This window comes from Cebus imitator, unplaced genomic scaffold (genome assembly GCF_001604975.1).
Source record: "Cebus imitator isolate Cc_AM_T3 unplaced genomic scaffold, Cebus_imitator-1.0 Scaffold536, whole genome shotgun sequence".
Taxonomy (NCBI): domain Eukaryota; kingdom Metazoa; phylum Chordata; class Mammalia; order Primates; family Cebidae; genus Cebus; species Cebus imitator.
Window position 1 is genome coordinate 73,382 of NW_016107851.1, and position 27,482 is coordinate 100,863.

Consider the following 27,482-nt stretch of genomic DNA (forward strand, 5'->3'; position numbering starts at 1 on the left):
AAAAAAAAAAAAAAAAAAAAAACAGCAACTTTGGAAAATATTATAAGAGGAATCCTACCTTAGGCCCTGGAAACTTTTGTGTATTGTTATTTTTTTATCCAAGAAAGCATACCCTTATTTCAGAGGTTTACATATCAAAAAGATGACTTTATCTTCTACCAAGAAATTGTCTTTCATGGAACAGTAAGACATTTAAAAATTACTGCCATAGAAATTTAAGCAAGGGCACACTTTTGCAACTTTAGGAAGGTGTCAATACCCAAATTCTGAATATTTTTCATTGTGTGTGATTTAGGATAATTTAAGTAGTAATATACAAGAAATTATAAAATCTTGTCAGCAGACTAGTATAGCCTATTTGACATGTAAGTTCCATTAAAATATAATTTTACAATATTGTTCATTAAAAATGTTCACTGAATCAAATTTAACTATAATGGAATATCCAAATCACAAGGCAAGGATATAATACTAGAGATACCAAAAAAAAAAAGAGTTAGAAATTAAAATTCAAAACACTCAGAAAACAAAAAAATATGCACTGCTTTGTGTTCTGTGTTAATAATTACCACATGACATGCATTCCACAGATAATCTTACCCAATATCCTTGCATGAAATTTGGCAATTTATAAAACATACACCTACCTTCAGGAAAATTATCTGATTTAATGCATAAATTAAATGCCAACAAAACACACAGACACACACCCCCCCCCCACATATAGCATGCAACTAACACATCAGTCATGCTCAACTGAAAAAATTATGAAAGAAAATAAAGGAGAGAGAAAATGTAGTAAGACGCTAGTCTACATACATTAAGTCAGTTCAATCTGAAGTCCTGAATTCTATTCACTTTGTATTTAAGACATTTAGCTTTTTAGTTACAAATGTCAACACAGAAACAAGTTTCCATGTCCTGGGCTAGAAAGCCATAGAAATTGTAAAGCACCTCTAATAGGAACAGCAAAATAATTTTTGTAGCAGTTTAATAAACAAATGGTTTCTGTAACCTTAAGAATTACCAGCACTGTCAACAGAGAGGTTAGCTACAGTACTGAAATTATTCCAAGAGGCAGAAAGGTTTAAATAATTACCAAATGTAACTTAGAAGGAACTCTTCCAAGAGTAGCTTTTGCTTCACTATTATCAGTTCGATCCCTCATATGTTCAAAATAATATCAACATAATGAATCACTACTCAAAGGCCGAACATTTTTTATTGTTTATGTTTATATTCAGTGCTAACTTTGAGAATGAATTTCAGCACAGATGGAAATATTATATATAGTCTACTTAAAAATTTACGTAACTAAGAAATCTCAGTCCTGAATGCTTTAATTAACTGGGAGTTTACTGCATTCAACCAGACTCCTCCAGTCTCCAGCTGGCTACAATAACAATCCATCAAAGACTCTAAGCACAGTGACAGTTTTTTATACTTTTCTCTTGTACAGAGAGTGGCAATGGCAGCCTGGGTAGCTGATGAGTTCTAACAGTGCTCCACTATGTATAGAGATGCAAATCTCTTTGTAAACACACATGGGAAATAGTCAAGGTTCAATTAAATGGTGTACTGTAGATCAGTCAATCTTCAAAGAAATGAAGAGAAAATAGAAAAAAAGAAATGAAACGACCAAACAAAAAAAGGAAGTAAAGAAAGGGCAACCTTCCTACCAGGTCAGACTCCCTCCACCTCCAGCCTAGCAGTGGCACTGCAGGCCCCAGGTCCCAGCAGAAATGTCCCGCAAACCAGGGTGGTTCGACATTAGCCCCAGTGACCACATTTCTTCCTAAAAAAATCATCACTGACACTCTGCCACCAACTTCCTAGCTTTCCTTCCTAAAAAAATTGTCATTGACACTCTGCCACCAACTTCCTAGCTTTTGTCTTTGAGACTCATTGATGTAACCAGACAGTCCCAGGGTAGGTGTTAATTACATAGCCTACTTATATCAAGATTTTGTTTTCCTCTTTGATTTGACTACACCTTAAAACATGTAAGATACATTGACAACGCTTTAAGAAAAATATAGTAATAAGAACTATGAATGATAAACCACTTTTAATATGATAGGGGCCAAAATTTTTATATGAATTATCACTATAATAATGACTTAGTTTCTAAACTAATTTTAGTGTATGTATCACCTGCTTCAAAGAAAAATATTTAGCATAAAAATGATTTCCATAAGGCTAATCTTCTATCCTATAACTTTCCAAATGAAATATGAAGTTGTGGGAAATAATACCACTAGTTGAGTGAAATATTTTTTTTAAAAAAAAAGGCAATCAATAAAATGACACACGAGGCACCGTAAGAACAATCGGCCAACTGTTCCCAATGACAGCTAGGTTGGCCACCTTCCCTTCCTCAGCACACCCAGGACAGGGGGTCTCTGCTATCACTAACTGCAGCACACTGAGCCAGACTCCAAAACAGAAAGGCTGTGGTTGTCTAACTTCGCAGTCACAGGTCCCAAACTCTACTTCCCTCTATGCTTTTTAATCAGAATATTTGTGTGCATCATATAATAGAGGTGCATTTACTATCACACGTCCCATTAAATACCACAGCTTAAAATACAGATTCCCACACCATTCTTTTATTAGAGCCTAAATGTTCTATGAAGTGAATGTTTCCAAGTCATTTAAATATGGTTTTACTGTGGCATTTGTAATAACAAAACTCTGTATTAGTATGGTTTCCTCTCTCCTTTAATATTATAGTTATTACTACCAGAAAAAAAATTGTTGACATAATTTCTAGCTACTTTGGTAAATGCAAAAACAGAATTCAAAGAACCAAATGAACAAAAACATCAGGCTTCAAATGAACACAACATTCAGTTATCCTACCTGAATATCCCCAGAGAAGTTGTTGTGCTAGAATACAATTAAATCCATTCTTAGAAAAGGTCAGAATTGTCACAATTTTCACGACGGCTACAGAAATTATTCTGTATCTTAAGATACTGCTGTCTGTAGAATCTTTACACATCCTTAGGTAAAAGTGAAGCCAAAAACAAAACTCCAAACATAGCAGAATACACATCTAAGATTTAAAGTCATATTTCAGTACAAACTAAATCAAAGTACAGAAGAGTCAGGAGTGTTGGTTCAGAAAGAAAGCAAAGAAAGGGTTATGGAATTCATATGCACAAATTACATTATATCTATATAACTTCATTTGGTAAGCTACCAGTGAGCTTTCTGCACAGGCTATCATCATCTTCAGATATTCTAGATTTAAAAACCTGATTTTTAAAATGTTCTAGAGACCGGGCATAGTGGCTCACGCCTGCAATCCAAGCACTTTGGAGGCCAAGGTGGACAGATCACCTGAGTTCGGGAGTTCAAGACCAGCCTGACCAACATGGTGAAACCCCATCTTAAAAAAAATAAAACGTTTTGGAGTACCTATACAAAGTGAGTGTACATTAAGTCTAACTTTATAATAAACAAAAAGAGATTTTGTCATCTATTTCCACTGCTTGCCCATGGTAACCACCAATAATTACAAACATCTAAGAACTGTTCATTCTTTGCTTGAATGAAGCATGAAACATTTAATCAAGTGGACTGCTACAGCTTTGAGATGTCTGTGTATTTTAGCTTTAGGTTAAACTGGTAGCTAAGATAGAGAGCAAAGGTCTAACCAAAGAAACTGAAGCTCTTCTAATCTTAACATCATTCTAATCACCTTAGCAACAGGCACCTTGTTAGTTAGGCAATATTGGTTGAGTGTGAGAGATCTAGAAATGGACAACTAGACATGGTCCCAGACCTGGCCCTATAGTCTAATGGAGAAGGCAAGTATCACATAAATTATTACAAATACTTAAACAGGTATGGTGTGTGAGTGCCGTGGAGACCAGAGCATGGAAGTACACATGGGTTGAATAAAAGATGAACAGAGGTAGTGAGATGGAGGAGTTGGCAAGGAAGCCACAGGTATCACGCCTGAGGGAGGGGTGGAACATGCGATCCTCCAAACAGAAGAAAGCGTGGAGCTAGGGAAGGAGATGAAAAATAGCAAACATCTATAGAACCTTCCATGTACCAGTCATCTGCACAATACCCAGAAAATGGAGCCAGCTAATGAACTGCCTCATAGGAAATGTTATGGATTTTGGTCTCATCTAATAAATATGAAAACTTTTTAAATTATAAATAAGTCCTTGGTACCAATTATTAGGCATCTGTACTACTAAATAAACTGTTCTTGTTTCTTTTTTCTTCATCCAAAATCCATTTACCTGCTCTTCTAACTATGCTCCAATTTCTGATATCCATCCATTTAGTTAAGCAATTTAATACAGAAATAATTCAAACCTGGAAATTAAAAAAACAAAAATCATAGCTTCAACTCTGCAACTCAAGCAAGTCATTTAAATCTCTCAATTTCTTTGAGCTTCAATGTCTCCATCTCTCAAATGGAGATATAGGCTCTATTACCTCATGGTTGTAAAGAACAAACAAGATTACAGAAGACACTGATTTGAAAAGGAACTATTAACTCACAGACACAAGAACAAGATTTGCCTTTTGGCCTCTGCACCCCATCTCCTCCATGTGGTCCCCACCTAGCCTAGCAGATGAAGCAACAACCTGTCCAGTCAAACTTGGCAAGCAGGCTCTCAGCCAGACCTTGGAAATATAAAAATAAAGATTTCCCCTGCTCTCAAGGATGTCGCAGTCTAGCACAGTAAAAATATGATTCTAATAAAGCAAAGAGGATCAAACGGATTATGTACTGGGTTCCAGGAGCAAAAGAGAGGCATCCACCTCAGACTGCAGGGCAGGGATAAGGCACAGGGCTAGATATCAAAGAAAGTTTCCAGGAGGTGACACAGGAGCCCAGTACTAAACGATGAATAAACGTTAGCTGGACAAAGTACAGGATGGAAAGAAAGCATACTAAGCAAAAGGAACACCATGTACAAAAGTGCAGCTATAAGAAAATTTTCGTGCAGGGAAAAAAAAAAGTACTGAGCACCTACATTGAAGTAGGCACTGGGCCAGATGGTGGTGACAAATCTGACAGGTCTCTCTCCTCTCATGAAATTCAGGGAGGATTCACATTCATCAGCCTACAAGTGCTTGTATAATCAGAACAGAAGAGGGTGCTTGCATGCACCAAGGCTAGTGAGACAGCAGTCCACAGTCATGGAGTTCACAATCATGGAAAGTCCTCTAGTTCATGCTAGCAGGGCTAGATTTCTCCTGACAGAATCAGCATCCACTGGAAAACCTGCAGCAGGAGGGTGACATAATCAGATGAAACCCAAGCACTGGAGGCAGGGACATCAACTGCAAGAGTGCAGTAACAACGTTATGAGAAATTAGAGGACCTGTAATAAGCAGTGGAGTAAGATCAAGGGACTGGCACAGACAATTTAGTCAACAGATCCTGGAGGCTGTGGGGAACAAGGAAGAAAATTTAAGGATTCATTCTTGAGCAATCTTGTGAACGGTAGTGCTATTTTCAATGGGATCACTCAAAATGAGAAACAGATTTGGGGAGAGGATAAAGACTAAAGTTTTGAAATGGTGATTTTGAAATACTTATGGAATTCCAAGTACAAGATGCTAATAATATCTGCAATTGTCAGTATTTATTAAGTGCCGGATGTTGTGTTAAACTATATGTATTATGTATTCATCATTTGATCTTCAGCATGCTGCCTGCTATAACTAAAATATTACAATAAAGCTTTCAATAACCTGACCTGGTGCAGTAACACAAACTTGAAAACAACTCAACTGGCAAGTTGTGATCATTCCCATCCTCCACTCAACCCTTATTTCATTATCCTTGTAGGGAAGCAATCCTGAATTTTATGTAATCAAATCCTGAGGACCTCAAATATACCCTTAGAAGGATATTACTCTATTACCATATTACTGATGAGGAAACAGAGGCTTAGAGAGGGTAGAAAATTTGTTCCAAGTCACATAGTAGAGGAGTAAGGTTTGAGCCCAGATTTGTGCAACTACAAAATCCAGGTTTTTAATCTCTACTGTGCTACCTGAAGACTGGGGTGGCGACTTAAGATATGGAGGTTACTAACCCATTCATGAGTGTGGATGAATGTATTTAAAGAAAGTAACAAAGAAAAAGAGCTGAGAAAGGAGCCCCCATATTTAGGGAGTAAAGTAAAGAACAGAGATTCACAATTAATTCTGAAAAGCAGGCAAAATCAGTGGATGCCAAAAAGGAATGGTATTATCATGGCTAAAGGCTTCAAAAGGAACACTAAGCTTCTGGGAGATCAGGTAAAAGAAACAGAAAAGTCCTCTGGACCGAGTAACAGAAAAATCATTAACTAGTGACATCAGCCAGACTATTTTAGTGGAATGACAGGGGAAGCAAAAGTCTGCTTGCAGTGATAATGAATAATGAGGAAGTATAGACAATAAGACAACTCTTTCTGGAAGCTGAACTACGATAGAATACAAGAAATAAAATCAAGGTTGAGGTCTGTTTTGTTTTTCCTGAAATGGAATATAGTGAAACATGTTTAATTGCTAAAGAAAGAGACAACAGAAGTAAACACTAAAAGTACAAGCAGTAGCTCAATATTTAGCTAATGATTTTAAATGTAATACAAGGAAGAGGTAAAATTATTAAATAATGTGACAAATTTTGTTTGAGCTATGGAATTAGTGGAAAAGTTCCCACTGCAGAAAAAACATATCATGTTTCCATTTCATGCAGTAGTACTTCCAAGAGAGGCCAATCAGTGTTTACTGATCACTAGTAAACAGAAGTCCACAGTGCTCTGTGTCAGCAAAGCAATGGAATAATCATTATGTAGAGCAAAAAATATCAAATGTTGTTAACATGTTAGTGATGTCCCCTACCCTGTATACGAAGGAGGCTCCATAAACATAATATTCTGCCTTTCTTCTCCTGTACTCACTAATTCCCCCAATAGGCCCTATACCACCAGAAAGCAAGATGATTTAGGTGACTGATAAGTTGAGAAAAAGCAGCTGCATATGATCAGCAAGACTCAAAGGGACTGATGCTTAGTAGGGGCAGGACCTCTGGAAGAAGTCTGTGGCTTTCCAGGGCTATCTGTGACTAGATTGGTGAGCTAATCCATTTCATTCTGGGAGTCAACAGAAGTCCCATGCCTGCCATTGCCACAATCTCCCACATCACAGTAATCAGTGACAGTGGTGGCTTCTGACATCCATCTGCTCAATTCCTCTGCTTATGTCTTCACTGACTCAGAACTCAGGAAAGGAAAGCAAGGCGGCACTTACTGGTTCCCCCTAAGTCCCTATATCATCATGCTATCAAAACATTAAAACCGTTAATAGCAATAACGTTATATCAAAAACTAACTTTTGTCTGGAACACGCAGATCAAAATAATTGAGAAGATAGCTAGGAGACAGGTAATCATCACCCATATGACTGGTTTAAGAAAGTTCAAAGGCTATTGATACGATTTGGCTGTGTCCACCCAAATCTCATCTTACATGGGTATGTTCAGATGGCAAAATTTCACTAAGCCTACATTTATGATATGTACACTGTTCTGTATGTATATTTCAACACAAAAATTTTAAACAAAAATATAACACAACATCAAAAAAAAAAAAAAAAAGAGTTCCAAAACTTTGGAGCAAAAATTGACAGGGTTATAGGAATCAAGGCTTAGACTCCCAAAAAGGCTGTATTGAAGACGACAATTACAATTAAATGAGTAACTTAGATGTTTGAAAAATCAGTCTCACAGCTACCAACTGAAAGTTACAAATGCCTGCTGGGAAACATTTACATACTCATTTTCTTTTAGTCTCACTTTAACTCTGATCTAACTTGCCTTTCCATTCCAATTCATTTCACTTATATTTTAATGAATAAAGATATACAATGATTAGCAACCTTCCCTGAGCTATTATCTTTGACAAGAAAAAAGTACATTCCATAAAAGACACATCACAGAGTCTGCATGACAGTGTGAACAGCAGAACAAATCTAGAACTTCTCAGGTCAACATCTCACTTACAAAAAGCTCAGGGAACAGCTTCACAAGGGAAAGGATGCTTGCAGAAGTTGAAAGATAGCATCAAAATTAGAACCATGGTGATTGTTTTCCCAAAATTACTCTTTTTCTAAAAGAAAGGACGCCTAGCAGACACCCATCACTTTCTTAACACCCCCCAGAAGACCCCTTTCCTGCCCGTTACAGACTTAATTGGATTTGTTCACACTTCCCAGAAGCTGATCAAGTCTAATGCAAACCCAGTATCAAAACCACATAAAAACATGGAGGGGCAGCTGTGTCAGAAACAGACCAAGAACAGGGCAAGTGGAAGATCTGACTCCCTGGCACTTGGCTGGCGACCTTGATCTTAACCTTTCTCTCCTCTCTGTGAAATTTAATAATCACTGTCATTACCAAATGAGCTATAAGTTATGATGCGAGGCTCAAATGAAAAAAGAAATGAGAAAGCACTGGAAAACCTGTAAAGCACCATGCAGGTACAAGACGTTGACTATACCATCACCATGACAGGAGAGATTTTTAAATATGCTTATCACCTTGGATTCTTTTAGATAGGATTTCTTAGATGCCATTCTAACAACTGAAACATCTTAAAAGTCAAAAAGTATATTAGGTTGAACCATAAGAAATTATTGATTTATAGGTATAAAATGAATAACTATTAACAGAAAACTTATAAAAACTTATATTTTATAAAGAAGTTTATTTAAAGAATACTATACACCTATAATACCTCGGGTTTGGGCAGCTTCCTTTAAAGCAGCTAGAAGGTGAGGTTTCAGGTTATCCAAAATAAATCTTCCTTCAAGACTTGGGAAAAGGGACCTAAAACAGGAAAAGAACAGCAATTATCATAATCTTCCAACGATTCCAAGATTTAAAAAAATCGATCACATATTTTCAAGTCAGTTAAGCCAACTATTTTATTTTACATAAATTATAATGCACACATCAAATCAAATTATAATATATTTGATCAAATTAGTACCTAGACTTTGCTTTAAAACATGAGGGCATCATGTACCCCACCCAAATTCAGGAATATTCTAAACATCTTACAGTAAAATTTTATTTCTGAAATTCCAGTACACACCCTCGTTTATAAAGAATTACTTAATATACTATTTTTCATTAATTTAAATGTCATTAAAATAATTCATTAGTGACTAATTGGGCCTTGCTATTATTTTCACTTTATAATCACTGTTTTCAGTATTCTGTTATTGAAATTTCAAAGAAAAACATCTGAATACTTTTTCACTTTAGAATACTAAATGTATCCTTTGGTATTTAACAATGTACTTCTGCAGAAGTCTTCCTAACTACAAAATCAACATAGAAAACCACTGAATTTCACAATAAAGGACTCTGACAGTGAGCAGGAGCAGGGAAACCCTAAGAGTGAACAGGAAATGTTAGAAGGGGGACCCCTACCTTGGATATTCTGCTGAGGTAATATAAATGACATCTTGGTCTGATACAGATGAGGAGAAGGGGACAAAACTGCCATTTTGTAAAGGGAGCAGCTCCAACCCAAGCAGCTCACTGTAGGCTTGGTCAGAAAGCACAAATTCTAGAAGGTGAAGCTTTTCTTCAGCACTGCCCAGGTGTGCACACTTCCGCAGCACCTGCCGCACCCATGCAGGTGTCACCTTCCTCAAAGGTGTTGCGCCAGAGGCAGCCACGAGCTGAACAGCAGCATTCACATTCCCTGGTACCTTGGCAATCTGCTTCCCTGAGCTATGGAGGTAGTTGAGCACAGTTTTTGTATATTCCAAATTTTCATCAAGTTCTGAGAAGTATACCTGCTCCAACCTGACCCAATCATGGCTAATTGAATAAATCACTGCATTCTGCAACAGCTCGCTGAACAGAGGCTGTAACACCGGTTGCCAGTGCACCTTGACTTTGCTCGCCTCAGGCCAAAGCCTATAGATAACATCAACTGACAAAGGGAAATCAGAGCTCTTCTCTGTCTCCAGACGTTTTATTGAATCTAAGATCAGAGTAGCATAAGCTTTGGGGACAACATTCATGACAAGAAACTCATTCCATAAGGCTGCCGGGTCTCTCCACTGGTCCAGCTCTTTCCATTTTATGCTCCTGCGGTTGTCAGTCAGGCCAAAGAACCCACTGATGTGAACTGGGAGGCCTGTTCTGCTTTCCTCACCAGGTGGTAAAGGAAGAAAACAAAATGCTTTTCCTGAGAAATCAGAGGTTGCTCCTTTTGTTTCATCATCTCTGCTTGATAAAGGCATGGCTATTCCAATGATTGGGACAAATTTCAGTTCATCAGCTAAAGAGTCAAGCTTACTACTAATCCCTCGCCCACCCACACTGTTACACACCAACCAAGATGTTTTCTGTGCATCCTTAATACTCTCCTCTTCCAAAATGATATTTACATGATATGTTACACAGGTGATGTTATCGTTTGGAGTCTTTTTACAATAGTTACTTATAGCAGTGCCTAGAATCTTTATAGAATTCGGCCGCTCATGTTTCAGTGCCTTACTCTCACTTGAAGTCACTCTAAACACTAGTTTCTCTGTTCCATCAGTCTCTCGGACATACAAGGAGACATCCTGTACACTTTTCAGAAAAAGCAGCACTGTGTCAGCATCTGCCCTAAAAGACTCAAACAACTCAAGAACTTTCTGCTTATTGTAGAGGTTACTACTAAGCTGTGAAGGTTGCAGGCGAAGAGGGAAACGGAAAAATGTTCCTGGAAAACTGCCATTCATAAACGTTTCCTTGGTGCTTCCAAAAATGCCAATAAATGGTGCAAATTGGTCTGAAAGTTCACTAATTTCTTTGCTGTCATCTTTGAGATTCCAACATTGGCCTGATTCATGTGGGCCAAAAAGTGTTTGATGAGGATCTAGCATCCCAATCTGGTCACCACTAAAGATACAAGGAACATCTGTAAAGAAAAATTTAAGTCATGATCAACTCTGAAATTTTAGGGACAATTATGATTACAGTTATAATAAATAAGCATAGTTATCATCAAAAGATGACATTTGAAAAAGCATGTGCCATAAAATGACTCCAAAAGAGATTTATCGAAACACAAACTTAATTTACCTTTGGAAATGTAATTCTCTGAACATGAAAAATGATTTCTCTTTTGATTCAATCCAATAACAAACGCCAGGCATACAGACTTTGCATAATTATTGTGAAAACCTAGGATACATCTTCAAAAATCATTACACAAAAGATAGGCAGAGTACTTGGATAACTACACTCAGCCACCACCACGTGAGCCCAATTCAACAAAACAGGGCTGCATCCTATGCTCAGCTTTACAAATTCAGCATAGACTCTGAAAAGAGAGAGTGAGTAGTACAACACAGGCGACTCTGCCCGCTGTGTTGCTCAATGAACGCCTGCCCTGAAGCTCATGATGTGCATTTCCTCAAGTGGTCTTAACCTCTCTGCCTCTGCCTCACTTCTTGTGCTGGGAGCATCTTACCACATGGAGCCTAATTACAGTACTGAGATACCCATCCTTTGTATAACACGGCCTCTAAATTGATACCAACTGCTTCACCTGTTCCTCAACCAAAGACAGAGTAGTATTCCAAAACTGGCAGAAAAACCAGATGTGTGAGACCCACTGTGATGTGAGAAATTCCTCCCCAGTGTGCTTTGGTGACGATCTCCCAAGGGTGATGTGACATGTTTGTTTCACATGCTGACTTAGCACTTCAGCTTCCTGCAAGATTAAACTCCAGTGAAGTCAATCTTTAATACCTACGTTCGTCAAGCACAGCTTCAGCTGTCACCAATACCAACTCCTAAACTCCTGAGTATCTTAAGTGAGCAAATGTCATATCCACCAACCACATGGCTAAATTCATTAACACTGGAGTCTAGGGAACACTCACTCCTGCTCCCAAGCCAAGGCACAGGGTCATACCTCCATGAATGAAATCAGGCCAGACGGCTTCCTGACAAGATATAAGCATGACCTAGGACCTTCTCAAATCCTCAGTTTAGAGTACAGTCCTCCATTAATGTTCCATACAAATGTGCTTATTCTAAACTAGCAATCAAAACCACACAGGTGCTGGGCAATCAGTTGGGCTCTCACACCACAGTTCATTCCTGCTTAAGCCTCCAACTTTTGCTACTCACATCTCTGCCCCACAACATTTACAAACCACTACATGGCACAGACCTGAGGGATACCTTGCAAAGAGGTGGACACACTGACTATTGATATTCATAGATAATAATCAAAATATTTTAATATAGAATTTTTTATTATATGATTTATAAATCAGTCAATATTATTTAATAGAATATATGCATATGAATATAAATGCAACAGGCTTACTAAAATTTGGCTACAGTTGGGATGACCCTACTTCCCGCTTGCCCCGGGCAGTCCCAATTCAGGCCAGTTGCCAGAGAATAGCACCACCCTCTTTCACTCTCACACGTGTCCCAGTATGAATAATAAAGTATATGGTCATCTTGGCTACAGTGATAGCCCTGCCTGTGCAATCTCTCCTTCTCCTGCAAGACACAGTTTGAAACTAAACAAAAAGGACCAATTCCATTACAAAAATGTTTATCGCAAAACTGCAGTAAGTACTAAGAACTTTCATTCTACAGCAGCCATATACTCTTACAGATACCTAAGTATTTCCTATAACTAGGAACCAGAAACCTCATATTCTTTCTATATTAAAAATATGACTTCAAAGTAATCTTTAGAATGCTTGTAAGTCTAAGAAGAGTAGAATGAGAGAGGAAAATAAGAGATACCAGATCACCTCAAAGATTTTCACTTTGTTATTCAATACCATTAGATATTATGCCTTCCTCTTTAACCTTCTGATATTTAGAAACATGTACAAGAAGATCTGTAACACTCAGTTTGTTTGACTCTTAAAGAGTTGTAGTTTTGAAATTTTTCAGAGTAAAAACTTCGTGTTCAAAAGCTACATTTCAAATTTCACATCAAATGACTTAATATATTACCCTGATTCCACTAGATCATGAAGATGTTAACTTTTGGCATCACATGATGAAGTAAAACTTTGGTATAGTTACCATGGCAATTTCAGAAAATTCAATATGCACTGATATTTAATTGACATAGCTCCTGCTACTGACAGAAGAATTTGGGTAAGATGTCACTTAAAGAGTATCATCTCTGAAATTAACCAAATATATTACAGAATGAAGGATAAAATATTTTCTAATACCAAGACTGAAAAGCCTAATACTCTACCTGTTATATGATAGACAGAATTAAACCCAATTCCAAATCTTCCAACCTTCAGAGGGTCATCCTTTTTCCTGCTTCTTGCTATTTCTTGAATGCCATGCCAGTCCTCTGGGGTGAAAACTGCATTGTTGTACACATACAGAGCTGGCCCTAGGTATGAAAATGCGCAGGCAGGTATTCAGAAAGACATCAGAGTGTTCCGTTCTATCTCAAAAGTTCCTCTATACAAAATCTCTTATTCAAGGGAATATAGAGAGGAGTGAATAGTCACTGAATTCCACACTATAATTCTAAGTGTTTTTACAATAAAATTTAAGACATACACTGAGGCAAAAATTAGCAGCAGAAGAAATATAGTATTGTTGGCCAAAAATCCAAAAAAGAAAAATTAAAAGTTCCTCAGCTACCCAAAAACGTAAGGCAAACAAGAAAATCGGTCAGTTACTACTCTATGTGAAATTTGTTCTAAATAGTATATCTAAATCTTTTTTTGGTAAATGGAAAATATTTACCAAATAAGTATATAATATTTCATATATTCCATAAAATGTATGAAAATATGGGCAGGGTGCGATGGCTCATGCCTGTAATCCCAGCATGCCAGCACTCTGGTAGGCTGAGGCATGTAGATCACCTGACGTCAGGAGTTCGAGACCAGCCTAGCCAACATGGTGAAACCCCATCTCTACTAAAAAATACAAAAAATTAGCCAGGCACCATAGCATGCACCTGTAATCTCAGCTACTCGCAGAAGAACTGCTTTAACCTGGGAGGCAGAGGCTTCAGTGAGCCAAGGTTGCACCACTGTACTCCAGCCTAGGTGACAGAGCAAGATTCTGTCTCAATTAAAAAAGAAAGAAAGAAAAAGGAATATATTATGGAGACTTGCTATCTAAAGAAACTATGTGAGATGATATGTTAATTTGCTTCAATATATACAGAACCATTTTACCATACACACACACATATATCAAATAACATGTTGTATGCCTAAAATATACACAATAAAATTTATTTTAAAAAATAAAGAAATCAGACAGGCGCAGTGGCTCATCCCTGTAATCCAGCACTTTGGGAGGCTGAGGCGGGCAGATCACCTGAGGTCAGGAGTTCAAGACTAGCCTGACAAACATGGAGAAACCCTGTCTCTACTAAAAATACAAAATTAGCCAGGCAAGGTGGCGCATGCCTGTAATCCCAGCTACTCAGGAAGCTGAGGCAGGAGAATCACTTGAACCTGGGAGGCAGAGGTTGTGGTGAGCCAAGATCACACCACTGCATTCCAGCCTAGGCAACAAGAGCAAAACTCTGCCTCAAAAAAACAAAAAAATAAAATAAATAAACAAATTTTATTATTTCATAATATGAAAAATAATCCTTTAGTAAGATTAATAATCACCCTATAAGTGTTTGAGGTTTTTTCATCAGCCTCTAGATTTTTCTATACAAGGCATTACTTGTATGATTTTTAAAACCATTAACATGACAAATGTTTAAATAATACCGCAATTATATCACCTATCTATGTAAAATATCACCCATCTCCAAAGTAATTCCTTCAAAAAGTAATATTTATAAAATATTTCTGCACAAAATATTTTTGAAACTCCATTTTGTGAGGCCAATCTTCAGAATCTCTAACATTCTTTTGAATATATTCAACTATATTCACTCATCATACTTTAAAGATGATTAAGATTTTTCATTCAAAAAGGTACTGAAGTGTAACATATATACAATAAAGTATGACGATCTTGAGGATGCAGCTTGATGAATTCCTACAAAGCAGATGAACCTGTGTCATCTCCACTCACATGGGGTATATAGGGCACTCCCAGCACCCCCAGAAGCCTCTCCTCATGCTCCCATCAATTCAAGGACAGACATGGGGATGTGACCTAGTTTGTTTTACAAAAACGGCATGATTACTATTTTTAAAATAGTCAAAGTTGGAACATGCAAACAGTCGAGGCTGTAAAGGCTTTCTGGAAAGGACAATCACAGAGTAGAGTAGGGACTCTGGGGTCAGGATGTCAGGCCCAGCTCTCCAGTCATAGCTACAGCACTTCCAGAAACTAAAGCCACAAAGGCTCAGTTTCCTCATCTGCACAAGGATAAGAATGGTTGTCCACTGCAAGAGTGCTGAGGACCCAATGAGACAGCACAAATACGGGGCTCAGCCCAGAACCCAGCAGAGCAGATCCTAAAAACATCAGCTACCATTACTGTTGTTATAATCATTATGAGTATATGATACTGTCAGTCTATATGTAATGTAACATGTAATTTTACATAAATATTACAGGAATAGTAATAAAGTAAATATTTTGTTCCTACCCAACAGCTAACTTAAAATGGCATCTAGCAAGCAGTGTCTGGTTCCAAATGTCCACTAAAAGTATCTACAAAGACAAAAAAAAAAAAAAAAAAAAAAAAAAAAAAAAAAAAAAAAAAAGGGACCATAAAAAGTCATAACACTGAACACCAGGCTTGAAAATGAACCTCTTGCCAGAATCTCAAAAGAATCTGAATAACTACAGGGTCTGTGGAGGGAAATCTTAAAAATTCAGCAGGGGACACACCCACATGACATTACCAGGAACACAGTCCACCTGCCTGAAGGAACACCCACCCTCCTTCCCACTGTCAACTGGAACACTGCAGAGCTGACCCCTTACTGCCTGCTTATAGAAGCATTTGTTAAATTCCAAAATCATAGGCCCTTAACAAATGCAAATAACTAAGTGTTTTGCATGAAAAAAAAATCCCCCTCAGATCCCCAATCTCCAAGGTTTTTTTTTCTTTTTTGTGAGACAGAGTCTCACTCTGTTGCCCAGGATGGAGTGCAGTGACCCAATCTCAGCTCACTGCAACCTGCACCTCCTGGGTTCAAGCAATTCTCCCATCTCAGCCTCCCAAGTAGCTGGGACTACAGTCGCGCATCAACACACCTCCCTAATTTTTGTATTTTTAATAGAGATGGGATTTCACCATATTGGTTAGGCTGGTTTCGAACTCCTGACCTCAGATGATCCACCCACCTCTGCCTCCCAAAGTGCTGGGATTACAGGCATGAGCCCCCACTCTCCAAGGTTTTTTGACTGTCAGAACTGCTCTCTCATCCTACAACCTCAGTGCAACTCCTGCGAAGAGGATACATATATGAGTGCAGCTGTCCTGTGCTCTGGGCCCTGGAGCTTTCCTTACACCCTGGCTGCTCAGTGGCAGAACCAAACAGTGCACACGGACAGCCCTCCTCAGTAGAGAACTTGGAGAAGTCTGGGGGCAGAAAGAATCTAGTTATCATTTAATGTTTTTAATCAAGGTATAATTCTGATCATATTCATCCTGGAATTAGGAGAGATGCAGTATTTTGCCTTTGCTCTAATCAACTCAGTCTCACAGGTTCACTCTCTGCTTCTATTATCCAGATCAATTTTAAAATAGCCTGTATGTACTCTGACCAAAACGATATGTTCTTGGTTCTAAAAGTGAGATAAGAAAGGAACAAACATCCTGGCCGGGCGTGGAGGCTCACATGTGTAATCCCAGCACTTTAGGAGGCCGAGGAGGGTGGATCACCTGAGGTCAGGAGTTTGGGACCAGCCTGTCCAACATGGTGAAACCCCTAAAAATAAAAAATAAAAAATTATTATCACTGCTAAAAATAAAAAATTAGCTGGGCATGGTGGTGGGCATGTGTAATCCCAGCTACTCAGGAGGCTTAGGCAGGAAAATCACTTGAACCTCAAGGCGGAGGTTGCAGAGAGCCGAGATCGCACCACTGCACTCCAGCCTGGGCAACAAGAGCAAACCTCCGTCTTGGCGGGGGTGGGAAGGAATAAATATCCTGAGAGAAAAATAAAAAGGCTGTCTGGGAAGGAAAGGGCTGGCAGCAGGCCTGCAGTCTATTTCCCCCTTTCTCCAGGGAATAGCCAAGAAAGAAAGAGATGACCCAGCCAAATCTCACTATAAACATGCTGATGACAGACCTCTAGGCAAGCACATACACAGTGTTTACTAGGAAGAGAGCCCTTAGCTACTGGATACTTTACGAAGGTTGCTTATTGGAAATAAGCTTGGAATTCACACATTTATGAGGCATAATCCCCTCGAAAATGTTGTAAGTTATGTTGATTATCAGAGAAAATAATGTACATGTTTTATGACTGAAATAGCTCCCGTTGTGTCAGTGGTGGTCTGTGTGCATCACTCAGAAACCAGCTCCGTGAGATCCAGGCCAAGGTGTGCCCTAGTGTAGCACAAAGGGACTCTCCATACTTCCTTCACCTGTGTCTTGCAATCAGCCATGTCCTTGAAATCCTTAGTAAAGTGTGTCATACTGAGTGAGAGTTCTCATCCTTGTGCATGTGATTTGACAATCTGAGTCTTTTATTAACTCATTATATAAACATGAACAAAAAAAGTTGGCCTTAAGAGTTTTTGGCTGTAAAACGAAGTGCCAGTAAAGGAAAAAAGCCATGATACAAGATGACTGCTCACATCTGAGTGCAAAAGAAAGACATTCTCAAATACACAAGAGCCTGGTAGGCTCTCCAATAAATGTTTCTTAAATAGAGATATCAAAGATCACTGCCACCTTTTATATAATATATCCACTTTTTTTTAAGACAGAGTCTCACTCTGTCACCCAGCCTGGAGTACAGAGGTGAGATCTCAGGTCACTGCAACGTCCGCCTCCCAGCTTCAAGTAATTCTCCTGCCTTGGCTTCCAGAGTAGCTGGGATTACAAGTGTGCATCATCACCATGCCCAGCTAATTTTTGTATTTTTAGTAGAGACAGGATTTCACCACATTGGCCAGGTTGGTTTCGAACTCCTGACCTCAGGTGATCCACCTGCCTCGGCCTCCCAAAGTGCTGGGATTACAGGCATAAGCCAATGTGCCTGGCCCACATTTATTATTTATTTCTGCATTTATTTTTGAGACAGAGTTTCTCACTCTTGTTGCCCAGGCTGGAGTGTAATGGTGCAATCTCGGCTCACTGAAACCTCTGCCTCCCAGGCTTAGGCGATTCTCCCACCTCAGCCTCCCAAGTAGCTGGGATTACAGATGTCCGTCACCACATCTGGCTAATTTTTGTATTTTTAGTAGAGATGGGGTTTCATCATATTGGCCAGGCTGGTCTCACATTCCTGACCTCAGGTGACCTGCCCACCTCAGCCTCCCAAAGTGCTGGGATTACAGGCGTGAGCCACCATGTCCAGACCATATCTATTTTAAATTGGCCACTTTCGAAAAGCCTATCTCTAAATATACTTCAGCATAACTCAGCAAAATTATCTAGTTTCAAACGTTTTTTAAAACAAGGCGAAGTCAAGGCTAGAAGCAAAAAAATCGTAGGACCTCCTTACACTGTTACTTTTACTACAGCACATATCATCATCAGTAGGACACCAGGTATGAAACATTATCACATATATCATCTCATATAATCCTCAAAATATCTGGGAGAAAAATTTTCTTATACAACTTGCAGGCAAGCAGTAAGTCAGTATGGGGGTCAGAGCTGCCACTGAGTGCACCAGTGCCTTGAGGGCTATAGAACAGGGTAGTACTATGTAGGATCAGGACTTAACCTGAAGTCCCTTGAATCCAATGTTACATTAAGTCATAGGCTCTTAGAGACAAGATACCTTGCAAGCTAATCCTCATATAAAAATGATCTGACCTCTGTGATGACCGATCCATCACCAAGGTAGCAGCAGTCAGGACCAGAACACACACCTCTTGATGTTATGTCCCACACACCTCTTTTTTATAGAATATAGAAAGTACATCTTTCAAATGATAAATGTGAGCTAAGAATGACTATATAAGACATAATGTATGTTATATTTTTAATTAACAATGTTAACTGGCCTCCTAAATCATAAAACATCTTTTTAAAAATACATGACTTACATCTCTTTAAAAAGCTGTCTCAGAAAGTCTGAACTGATCCCACTTTTTCTTAGTAACTTTCTATCACACAGTCATTCACAATGAATTCAGAGGTATACTAAATTTTTTTTTTTTTTTTTGAGATGGAGTTTCACTCTTTTGCCTTAGCTGGAACAATTTCGACTCACTGCAACCTCCCCCTCCCAGGTTCAAGCAATTCTCCGGCCTCAGCCTCCCGACTAGCTGGGATTACAGGTGCCCGCCACTACACGTGGCTAACCTTTGTATTTTTAGTAGAGATGGGTTTTCGCCATGTTGGTCAGGCTGGTCTCAAACTCCTGACCTCAAGTGATCCGCCTGCCTCAGCCTCCCAAAGTGCTAGGATTACAGGCAGGTGCCATCAAAGCCAACCAGAAGTACATTAAAACTTATGAACATTCTTTTTGACACAAAGCTCCCCAGAGTAGAAGTGAGATATTAGGAGTCTATTGGTTATGATTCTCTTATTCAATCAATAATTTATTAGTTTATGGCTTTATCATCTTTCCTCTCATTTTCCTTGTTCTCTCCTCTCCTTCAATCTTTCTTCCCACCAACTTCAAAACAGTGTCAAGGGTACTCCTAAAGCGAAAATACAACAAAGCACAGCCTCTCACAACATCTTTCCAAATGCAGGAAAGTGTTACTATACACAAATGGTGTCCCTTTATCCTACTGATAATATAAAATACGAGTTGTTTGAATAGAATAAGAGGCTTTGGTCATTACATTGCTTGTCGTTTTGTTTTGAGTTTTCAGATTTTATTCTTTGTTCTCTAAAAATACCAACTGGCAGAGATACCTTCCCACCAAAAGCAGAAAAAAAATATCCGAAGAAGTGGAAATAAACATGCCAAAAAGTACAAATGATCATTAAACTGTTCATTAAACAAAGCATTAGAAATCATTAAAAACTGCCTGTTAGTGCATACAATAAAACTTGTTCCTAATTATTGATTCTTACCCTGATATGGTGCCATATCTTTTGACCAAAGAGTCTCTGTTCCATATTGAGTTTCATCATATAAAAATTTAACTTCTGTGGCCCCAGCATCTTCTGCATTCTGAATTAATTCCTAACCATAAAATATACCAAAAAATAGTAATTAATAACATAGTAATCTACTGCCCATCTTTGTATTTATCTACAATATTTAAAAAGTCAATATACTTAAATAAAGGAAACCCACTATTTGCAACATTACCTTTAAGATCTGGTGAGGTTACTACTGAAAGTAATTGTTACATACATGTGACAGTATGGTTGAAAAGTCCTTCTCCAATTATTTGCACTTAGAGTTTGTCTTAATTTGCTATCACTTAGCAAATTAATCCTGGGCCCTATTTATAACTGTCTCATATTTACAATCTATCCAAAGCTTTTGTTCAAAGGAAATTACTCTATTTCCAAAAGCTGTACATATTGTCCTGTGTGGCAGGTAACTTAAGCCTGAGTGGTTGCCAAAAATAGACCTTTTTTTCTTTAGTCATTTGCTTACCAAACTTACCTTTTCTTAGGGAAACAATAAAACCAAATAACAGCAATCTGTATGTACCCTTGCTTTCTAGAGAGCCTGAGATATGAACATGTTTTTGTCTTGTACTAAGCTGAAAGCTTCCTGATGGTCAAGACTGACTCACTTCTTTCATGAAGAAAGCACTACCATTTGTTTGGTGAATGGTGGGTGAGTAGAAGGGTGACCAGGTCCCTGTAATATAGAAAGGAAAGGCCAAACTGCAAGATTTGCCTCAACAAAATTTCCAATCCTAACCCCAATCACTTCTGCACACCTACCAACATCACGCTGGGCTCTGATCAGTTTGAAGGGAGCTCCAGAATCTGGAACAAGATTCAGCTCCAAGATCCAACCCCATGATCATCAAAAGAGCTTTTTTACTTCCCCAGAACCTTGGGATCACTAAATTGGAGGTAGAGATGGGCAATAACTGAAGAAAGCTTTAAGTGATACTACAGCAATGTTAACAGTGATGCCTACATCAGAGGAGAGAGATGAGGCAATGCCCACATGAAATGAAACAACTACAAGAAGACGGAAGCAGCAGAAGTGAAAAGCCAGTTTTGAGATTGTGTTCAGTTCACTCAGTACATCCCAAAGGGCTAGTGTGGTGCCCACCAGCTATTCCACCCAAAACATGAACAGCTAGGCCATGCCTCCTGCAGCCTCATTATCAGCTACTGATTCCTCCTTATTACATAACTATTTCTCATGAGGTTTTTAATTGTTTAGGCCTCATTCAATCCCAGAGAATCCCTAAAAATTAACAATCTTATTTACATTAGAATATCATAATATGAAGGATGGAAATAAGAATCAAATAGACAGTAAAACACAATGTTAACTTACAAAATGATAGCACTTTAGATGTTTGACCTTGTTTTCATTCAGGTATCTATTTGTGATTTATGTGTAGTCTAGGGAGCAGAGAGGCAGAAAACTAAAGATAAAATCCCAAGTCCCAGGTTCCAATCATTCTCAAGTTGAACAAAAAACAGGATGGGAAGCTTTTCCCCTGAACTGTAATCCTCAGAGATTGTATACTAACTCTGAGAAGCAGCAACAATACATTTTGTATTGCTCTTGGGCAAGTCACTAAGATCTTTGGGACCTGTTTCAGCAAACACAAACAACGTAGAAGGAGGTGGTGTAGGTCTTGGTGATTTCTAAGACTCCTATTAAATCTAAAACAGTCAAATTTACTAAAACATCCAAGGAACAAAGATTACATTGAGCTGGCTACAATACAAATGTATCTATAAGAAGCAAAGTGGAAGTTGTAGCCCTCAGCTGTTTGCCATAGGCCTTCCTCATTTCTCAGAAAGGATCCCACCCATCACTTATGAACAGATGACATCCTACTCCTGTTACCACTATACCTTCATTTTAAATTTATTCTATTCACTTCTTTCTACCCCAAAACCACCTCAAGGCAGCACTCTTTCCGTCCTCATTTTCCTAATAAGTCAATACAAAAACAATTTTCAAATATGCTTTCTGTGAACCACTGATGCCTATGCTGAAAGATGGACTGCAACTGCTTCAACAGCCCAATCTTACCACAATCACTAAAGACGCAACAGTACTCAGTGAGTGCCTACCTGAGCATGACTCTCTAAGTTAAAGAGATCCAGTCCTGATTCCCTAGCAGTTGACAATCTAAACTAGAAAACATAATCAGGGCCAAGATACTGAAGGTAATAAACACTAAACAAGCTAATGAGAAGGAAAATGCGTAACAACTGATCCACTTTGGCAATTAAGGAAGTTTCTTATTAAACACAAAATCTAATTTTTGCAGTATCTTCTATTATTGCTTTCTTTTATGGTTACTGGTTTTTCTTTTGTTTTTTGTTTGTTTTTCTGAGACAGACTCTCATTCTCGTCACCCAGGCTGGAGTGCAGCGGTGCAATCTTGGCTCACTGCAACCTCTGCCTCCCAGGTTCCAGCGATTCTCCTGCCTCAGCCTCCTCAGTACCTGGGATTACGGGTGCCCACCAACACAACCTGCTAATTTTTATACTTTTAGTAGAGACAGAGTTTTACCATGTTGGCCAGGCTAGTCTCGAACTCCTGACCTCAGGTGATCTGCCCGCCTTGGCCTCCCAAAGTGCTGGGATTACAGGTGTGAGCCACCATGACTGGCCTGTTTTGTAAAGAGTATAATCAAACTAAAAACCATATTACAAAAAGAAATAATAAAATAATGATCCTATTAAGCCCTCCCAACAAAGCAAACCTCTAAAATCAGGAGTCCAATGGGCATGCATTCTTCAAGCCTCTCTAATTGTAGAATGTATTTGGCTGGTTGGTTGGTTGACATGTAACAGCCCGCACAATGTTCTACACAGAACATTCCTGGGGTGACACTGCTGATTACAGAACCCAGTAGCTTAGTGTGTTTCTTTGCCTCAAAAACCTCACATATTTATACCGACTCCATTCTCAAATGGAACGATGCACTGATACATACTGCAGCCACAGAGGTATAATACAGCCATTCAAATCTAGACAACACTTTAAAAATTTAAACACTAACAGGACTTCTAAATAAATTTACTTCATCTCATTTTTATCAAAGTAAATCACACAGAAACACATGTGCCCCACCTTAAGAATCTGTCCTCCTTCTGGATATCTTCTCAAAATGTCCTTGAGAAAATCAACAAGTGGTGGAGTTGTCTGACCAAATCGACCTAAAATACCGAACACATTTTAAATGAGTTAGAAAAAAAAACCCATGACCTGTCACCAATTCATGACTTGAATCCGAGATATAGCATAACTATACAAGATACAGCTGCATGTATCTCACTGCAGCACTCTGGTACAGAAATCTACCTGACTAAGCAATTCGGCAGAAAGCAAAGCAGATTCAATTTTATCAAATCTCAAGATTTTTAAAGTAGACTACAAATAAGCATTCAAAAAATGTTCAAAAATATAATAACTATTATTAATTCAAAAACAAAGAGCATGATGCAGTGGGGAGGAGTGTTACTATTTTCCAAAGCAAATAAAATTAATGGTGTTATTTTGTGGCTCTTTGCCACAAATAATAAGCCAGAGATAGTGGTGCCCATTATCACATCCTTAATATTCTCAAATTCAGCCAGTGTTCTGATTCTTCTGAGTGTTGCTATTTTCCAAAGCAAATAAAATAAATGGTTTTATTTTGTGGCTCTTTGCCACAAATAATAAGCCAGAGATAGTGGTGCCTATTATCATATTCTTAATATTCTCAAATTCAGCCAGAGTTCTGATTGTTGTAAAATTCGGCAGTCACTGTCTCAATGGCTCTCCACTTCAAGTACCCTCAAGCCTTGCCTAAACTAGATATTCTTACACCAACTGACCAGGCCACCTTCAGAGAGGTGACAGGAGGCTGTAGGAAGAATGAGAAAAAGGGAAGTAATGCCTCAGACACACAGCATTTCAAAAATCTGTTTATCAGTAAAAAGAAATCTCTGCTTTAAAAAGCAAAATTTTCACTATAAATTTATTTGCATCATTTCAGTACAACCATGCACTCTGGCCAAGGTCAAACAAGACTCTGTTTCCGCAGACTTCTATCCCACTCATTCTTATAACTCAACTAGCTCCATCCACGCTTGTCCTCCTCTTGCCCTGACATCCCCTCATTCTATCCCAATGGTGTATCCTTTCATTTCATTTTTAAAACAATCTTTCTTAAAACAGCTTTATTGAGTACAACTGACATAAAAGCGCATAGATATTTATTTTGCAACTTGATGCCTTTGGAGATAAGCATGTACCATGAAACCATCAAACTATCATTGTCAGCACCATAAACTTTTCCATCATCTCCAAAAGTTTCCTCCCATCTCCTCTGTTGTGCTTTTTTAAACTTTTATGGTAAAAGCACTTAACATCAGATCTATCCTCTTGGCAAGTTTTAAAGTACACAATACAGTACTGTTACTCATGGGCCCTATATTGTACAGTAGATCTCCAGATCTTATTTAATTGTATAGCAAACTTTGTACGCTTGACCCATGTCTCCTCATTTCTCCCTCCCCCTACCCTCTGGCAACCACCATTCTACTCCCTGCTTCTTTGCTAAAACTCAATCTTGGCCAGGAGTGGTGGTTCATGCCTGTAATCCCAGCACTTTAGGGGTCCAAATCAGGTGGATCATTTGAGGTCAGGAATTTGAGACCAGCCTGGCCAACATGGTGAAACTCTATCTCTACTAAAAATACAAAAATCAGCTGGGCATGGTGGCAGGCACCTGTAATCCAGCTACTCGGGAGGCTGAGGCACGAGAATTACTTGAACAGAGGCTGAGGGACAAGAATCACTTGAACCCAGGAGGCAGAGGTTGCAGTGAGCTGTGACTGCGCCACTGCACCCACGCCAGGGCGATAGAGCAAGACTCAGTCTCAAAAAACTAACAAACTCAATCTTTATGCAAGACAACATGGCATATACTTCTGGTAAAGTCAGTATTTTACCTCCCCCTTTTAAGCCTTTTGATTGAAGGTTTACAAAAAGATGACAATTTTTAGAAGTCAGATCTCCAATCTTGATCCAGTCAGATAACTGAAAAAAAGAAAAGATTTATGAAAAACAATACAGTCTCTAATACTGTAAATTCAAAACATTCTATCGAATTTTTTCACTTAAGTAATGCTTGTAATATCTTCTTATCAGGAAGTAAGTTGTCTGGAGAAGTGAATATTCCAGAGAACAGAGATTTAGTAAAAAACTTTATTTAAAAATTTAAGGGATTAAAAGATTTTTCCTAATTGATTACAAATAGATACAAATAAATATATTTCTCCATTAACATAATTTAAATTTTTAAATGATAAACCAGGATCATTAACATAAACAAAATCATTCTTCTGATCAACATTTCCAAAGTGTACTGCTAATAACAAGGCTTCATGAGATCTTAACACATATTAGAGGACCAAAAAGAATTCTGTTTTTAAATTAGTTGGAATAATTTGGTTTTCAGGAAACTTAACACATTCACACACATGGTAACTTTCTTAGAAACAATTATACTAAATAGTATTTCCCAAATTTTAGCAGAAGTTTTTTTCTTTATTATGAAAGAACACCCTATGGGAAAGTATTCCTAGACATATTTTGGAAAACACTGTTAAGTATTCCTAGACATATTTTGGGAAAAAACAAAAACAAAAAGTGTGATGCAGAATGAAAGGAAGAATGAGGCTTCCCAGCCTGAGCTGCTTTGGTCTATAACTTTCCTGAAAAATGCCTTGAGGTTTGCTTTCTTTTTGGCAATTCTTCTGTTTCTCATAAAGGCAGGGCGCAACATGTTACTATAACCCACAGGAGCAGTATAACAGAGTGCTTTTTTTAAAAAAAAAATAACATAAATAATCTGAAGCCAGATCAACCTTTTCCCCATCAGGGTCCCTCCCTCAGTGTTCCTACACAGTGACCTCTCACAGGTCAACAATCTGCAAAACATGATTCAAAAGCTCACTAGAAGGACGACCTTCCTAACTGACCCTTCCCTGGCAGGGTGTGAAGGCCATCCCTTACCATTTCAAAATTCAATACTTTTGACTTTCCACCACATTCTCACACTGATGCCCTCCAAGGTTCTAAAGCTCAACCTGTCAAAAGGTGAACTCACTCACTTTCCTTCCAATACGTATCTCCTGTCTCTTCTGTATCTCAGTTAATAGTGTCACCATCTACCTAGACATTTCAGCTAGGACAGAGAAAGGCCAGAGAAAATGTGTCTCTCCCTCCAAAACACATGTCCAGTTAATCTCTGGATCCCGGCATGTCCATCCTCCAGTCTCTCTCAAATCTAACTTGCTCTTCACAATGTCCGGATGCACAGACTCTTAACATCTCTTGGATTTTTATAACAACTCCCCATCTGGTCTCCTTACTTTCAGTACATCATCTTCATTCTAGTCCCCGTCTCTAAAACACAAAGCTGAGTAGGCTGTTACACGTCCCAGCTTATAAAGCACTTTCATGCAAATATTCCCACTAAATCTTAAAGCAAGCCTATAAAAACTAGTTGACTCTTTGTTGCACAGGTACTTCGGCAAACAGAAAAAAAGACAAGAAGACCATTGTTCACAACAAAAATTTAGAAACAACCCAAATTCTGTGACATATAAATGACTATTATAGACCAATTAAAAATGAATTAACTAAACTGCACACAAATTTAGATGAATAATAATATGACTGCATAAGATAAGCTGGCTCTAAGTTGCTACATACAGAATGTTTCTTATAAAGTTTAAAAACAACTAAATGTAAATAACATGTTGTTTAGGTTATATACTCAGGTTACACATACAAACATATATGCACTCATATACACAAACATAACACATATCCGTTTAAACATAATTACATACCCACATGCATACATTTATAGAACTATTAAAACTACCAAAAAGGCACAAGAATAATCAGCACAAAGGGGTTAGGGAAGAGAGACAGGCATACAGGCTGGGGAGAAGATGCACAGAGGTAAGTACACTGTTCTTGTTCTCTGGTTGAATGATATCATCATAAATGATCATTCTATTGTTAGTCAAATACTTATTAAAAGAAAGTCCCAGCCTGGACAACACAGATGCTGTCTCTATTTTTAAAAAAAAAAAAAGACTGGAGTGCAGTGGCGCAATCTTGGCTCACTGCAACCTCCACCTCCCAGGTTCAAGCAATTCTCCCACCTCAGCCTCCCAAGCAGCTACTACACCCGGCTAATTTTTGTAT

General features: G+C 38.3%; 1 protein-coding gene across 4 annotated transcripts in view; it reads right to left on the bottom strand.

Annotated features, from left to right (window-relative positions):
• The window catches only part of SACS (sacsin molecular chaperone), a 98,819-nt gene that overhangs the window by 14,543 nt on the left and 56,794 nt on the right, over window positions 1-27,482 (bottom strand). For 3 of the 4 annotated variants that reach the window (XM_017514722.2, XM_017514723.2, XM_017514724.2), the window contains 7 exons: window positions 25,211-25,298; window positions 23,346-23,431; window positions 20,182-20,293; window positions 13,278-13,424; window positions 9,464-10,952; window positions 8,763-8,854; window positions 2,863-2,889 (listed from right to left, as the gene is read on the bottom strand). In XM_017514722.2, coding sequence (XP_017370211.1) covers window positions 2,863-2,889; window positions 8,763-8,854; window positions 9,464-10,952; window positions 13,278-13,424; window positions 20,182-20,293; window positions 23,346-23,431; window positions 25,211-25,298 — 2,041 coding nt within the window. The remainder of the gene's footprint in view (window positions 1-2,862; window positions 2,890-8,762; window positions 8,855-9,463; window positions 10,953-13,277; window positions 13,425-20,181; window positions 20,294-23,345; window positions 23,432-25,210; window positions 25,299-27,482) is intronic. The other variant, XM_017514726.2, reaches the window with a different exon arrangement.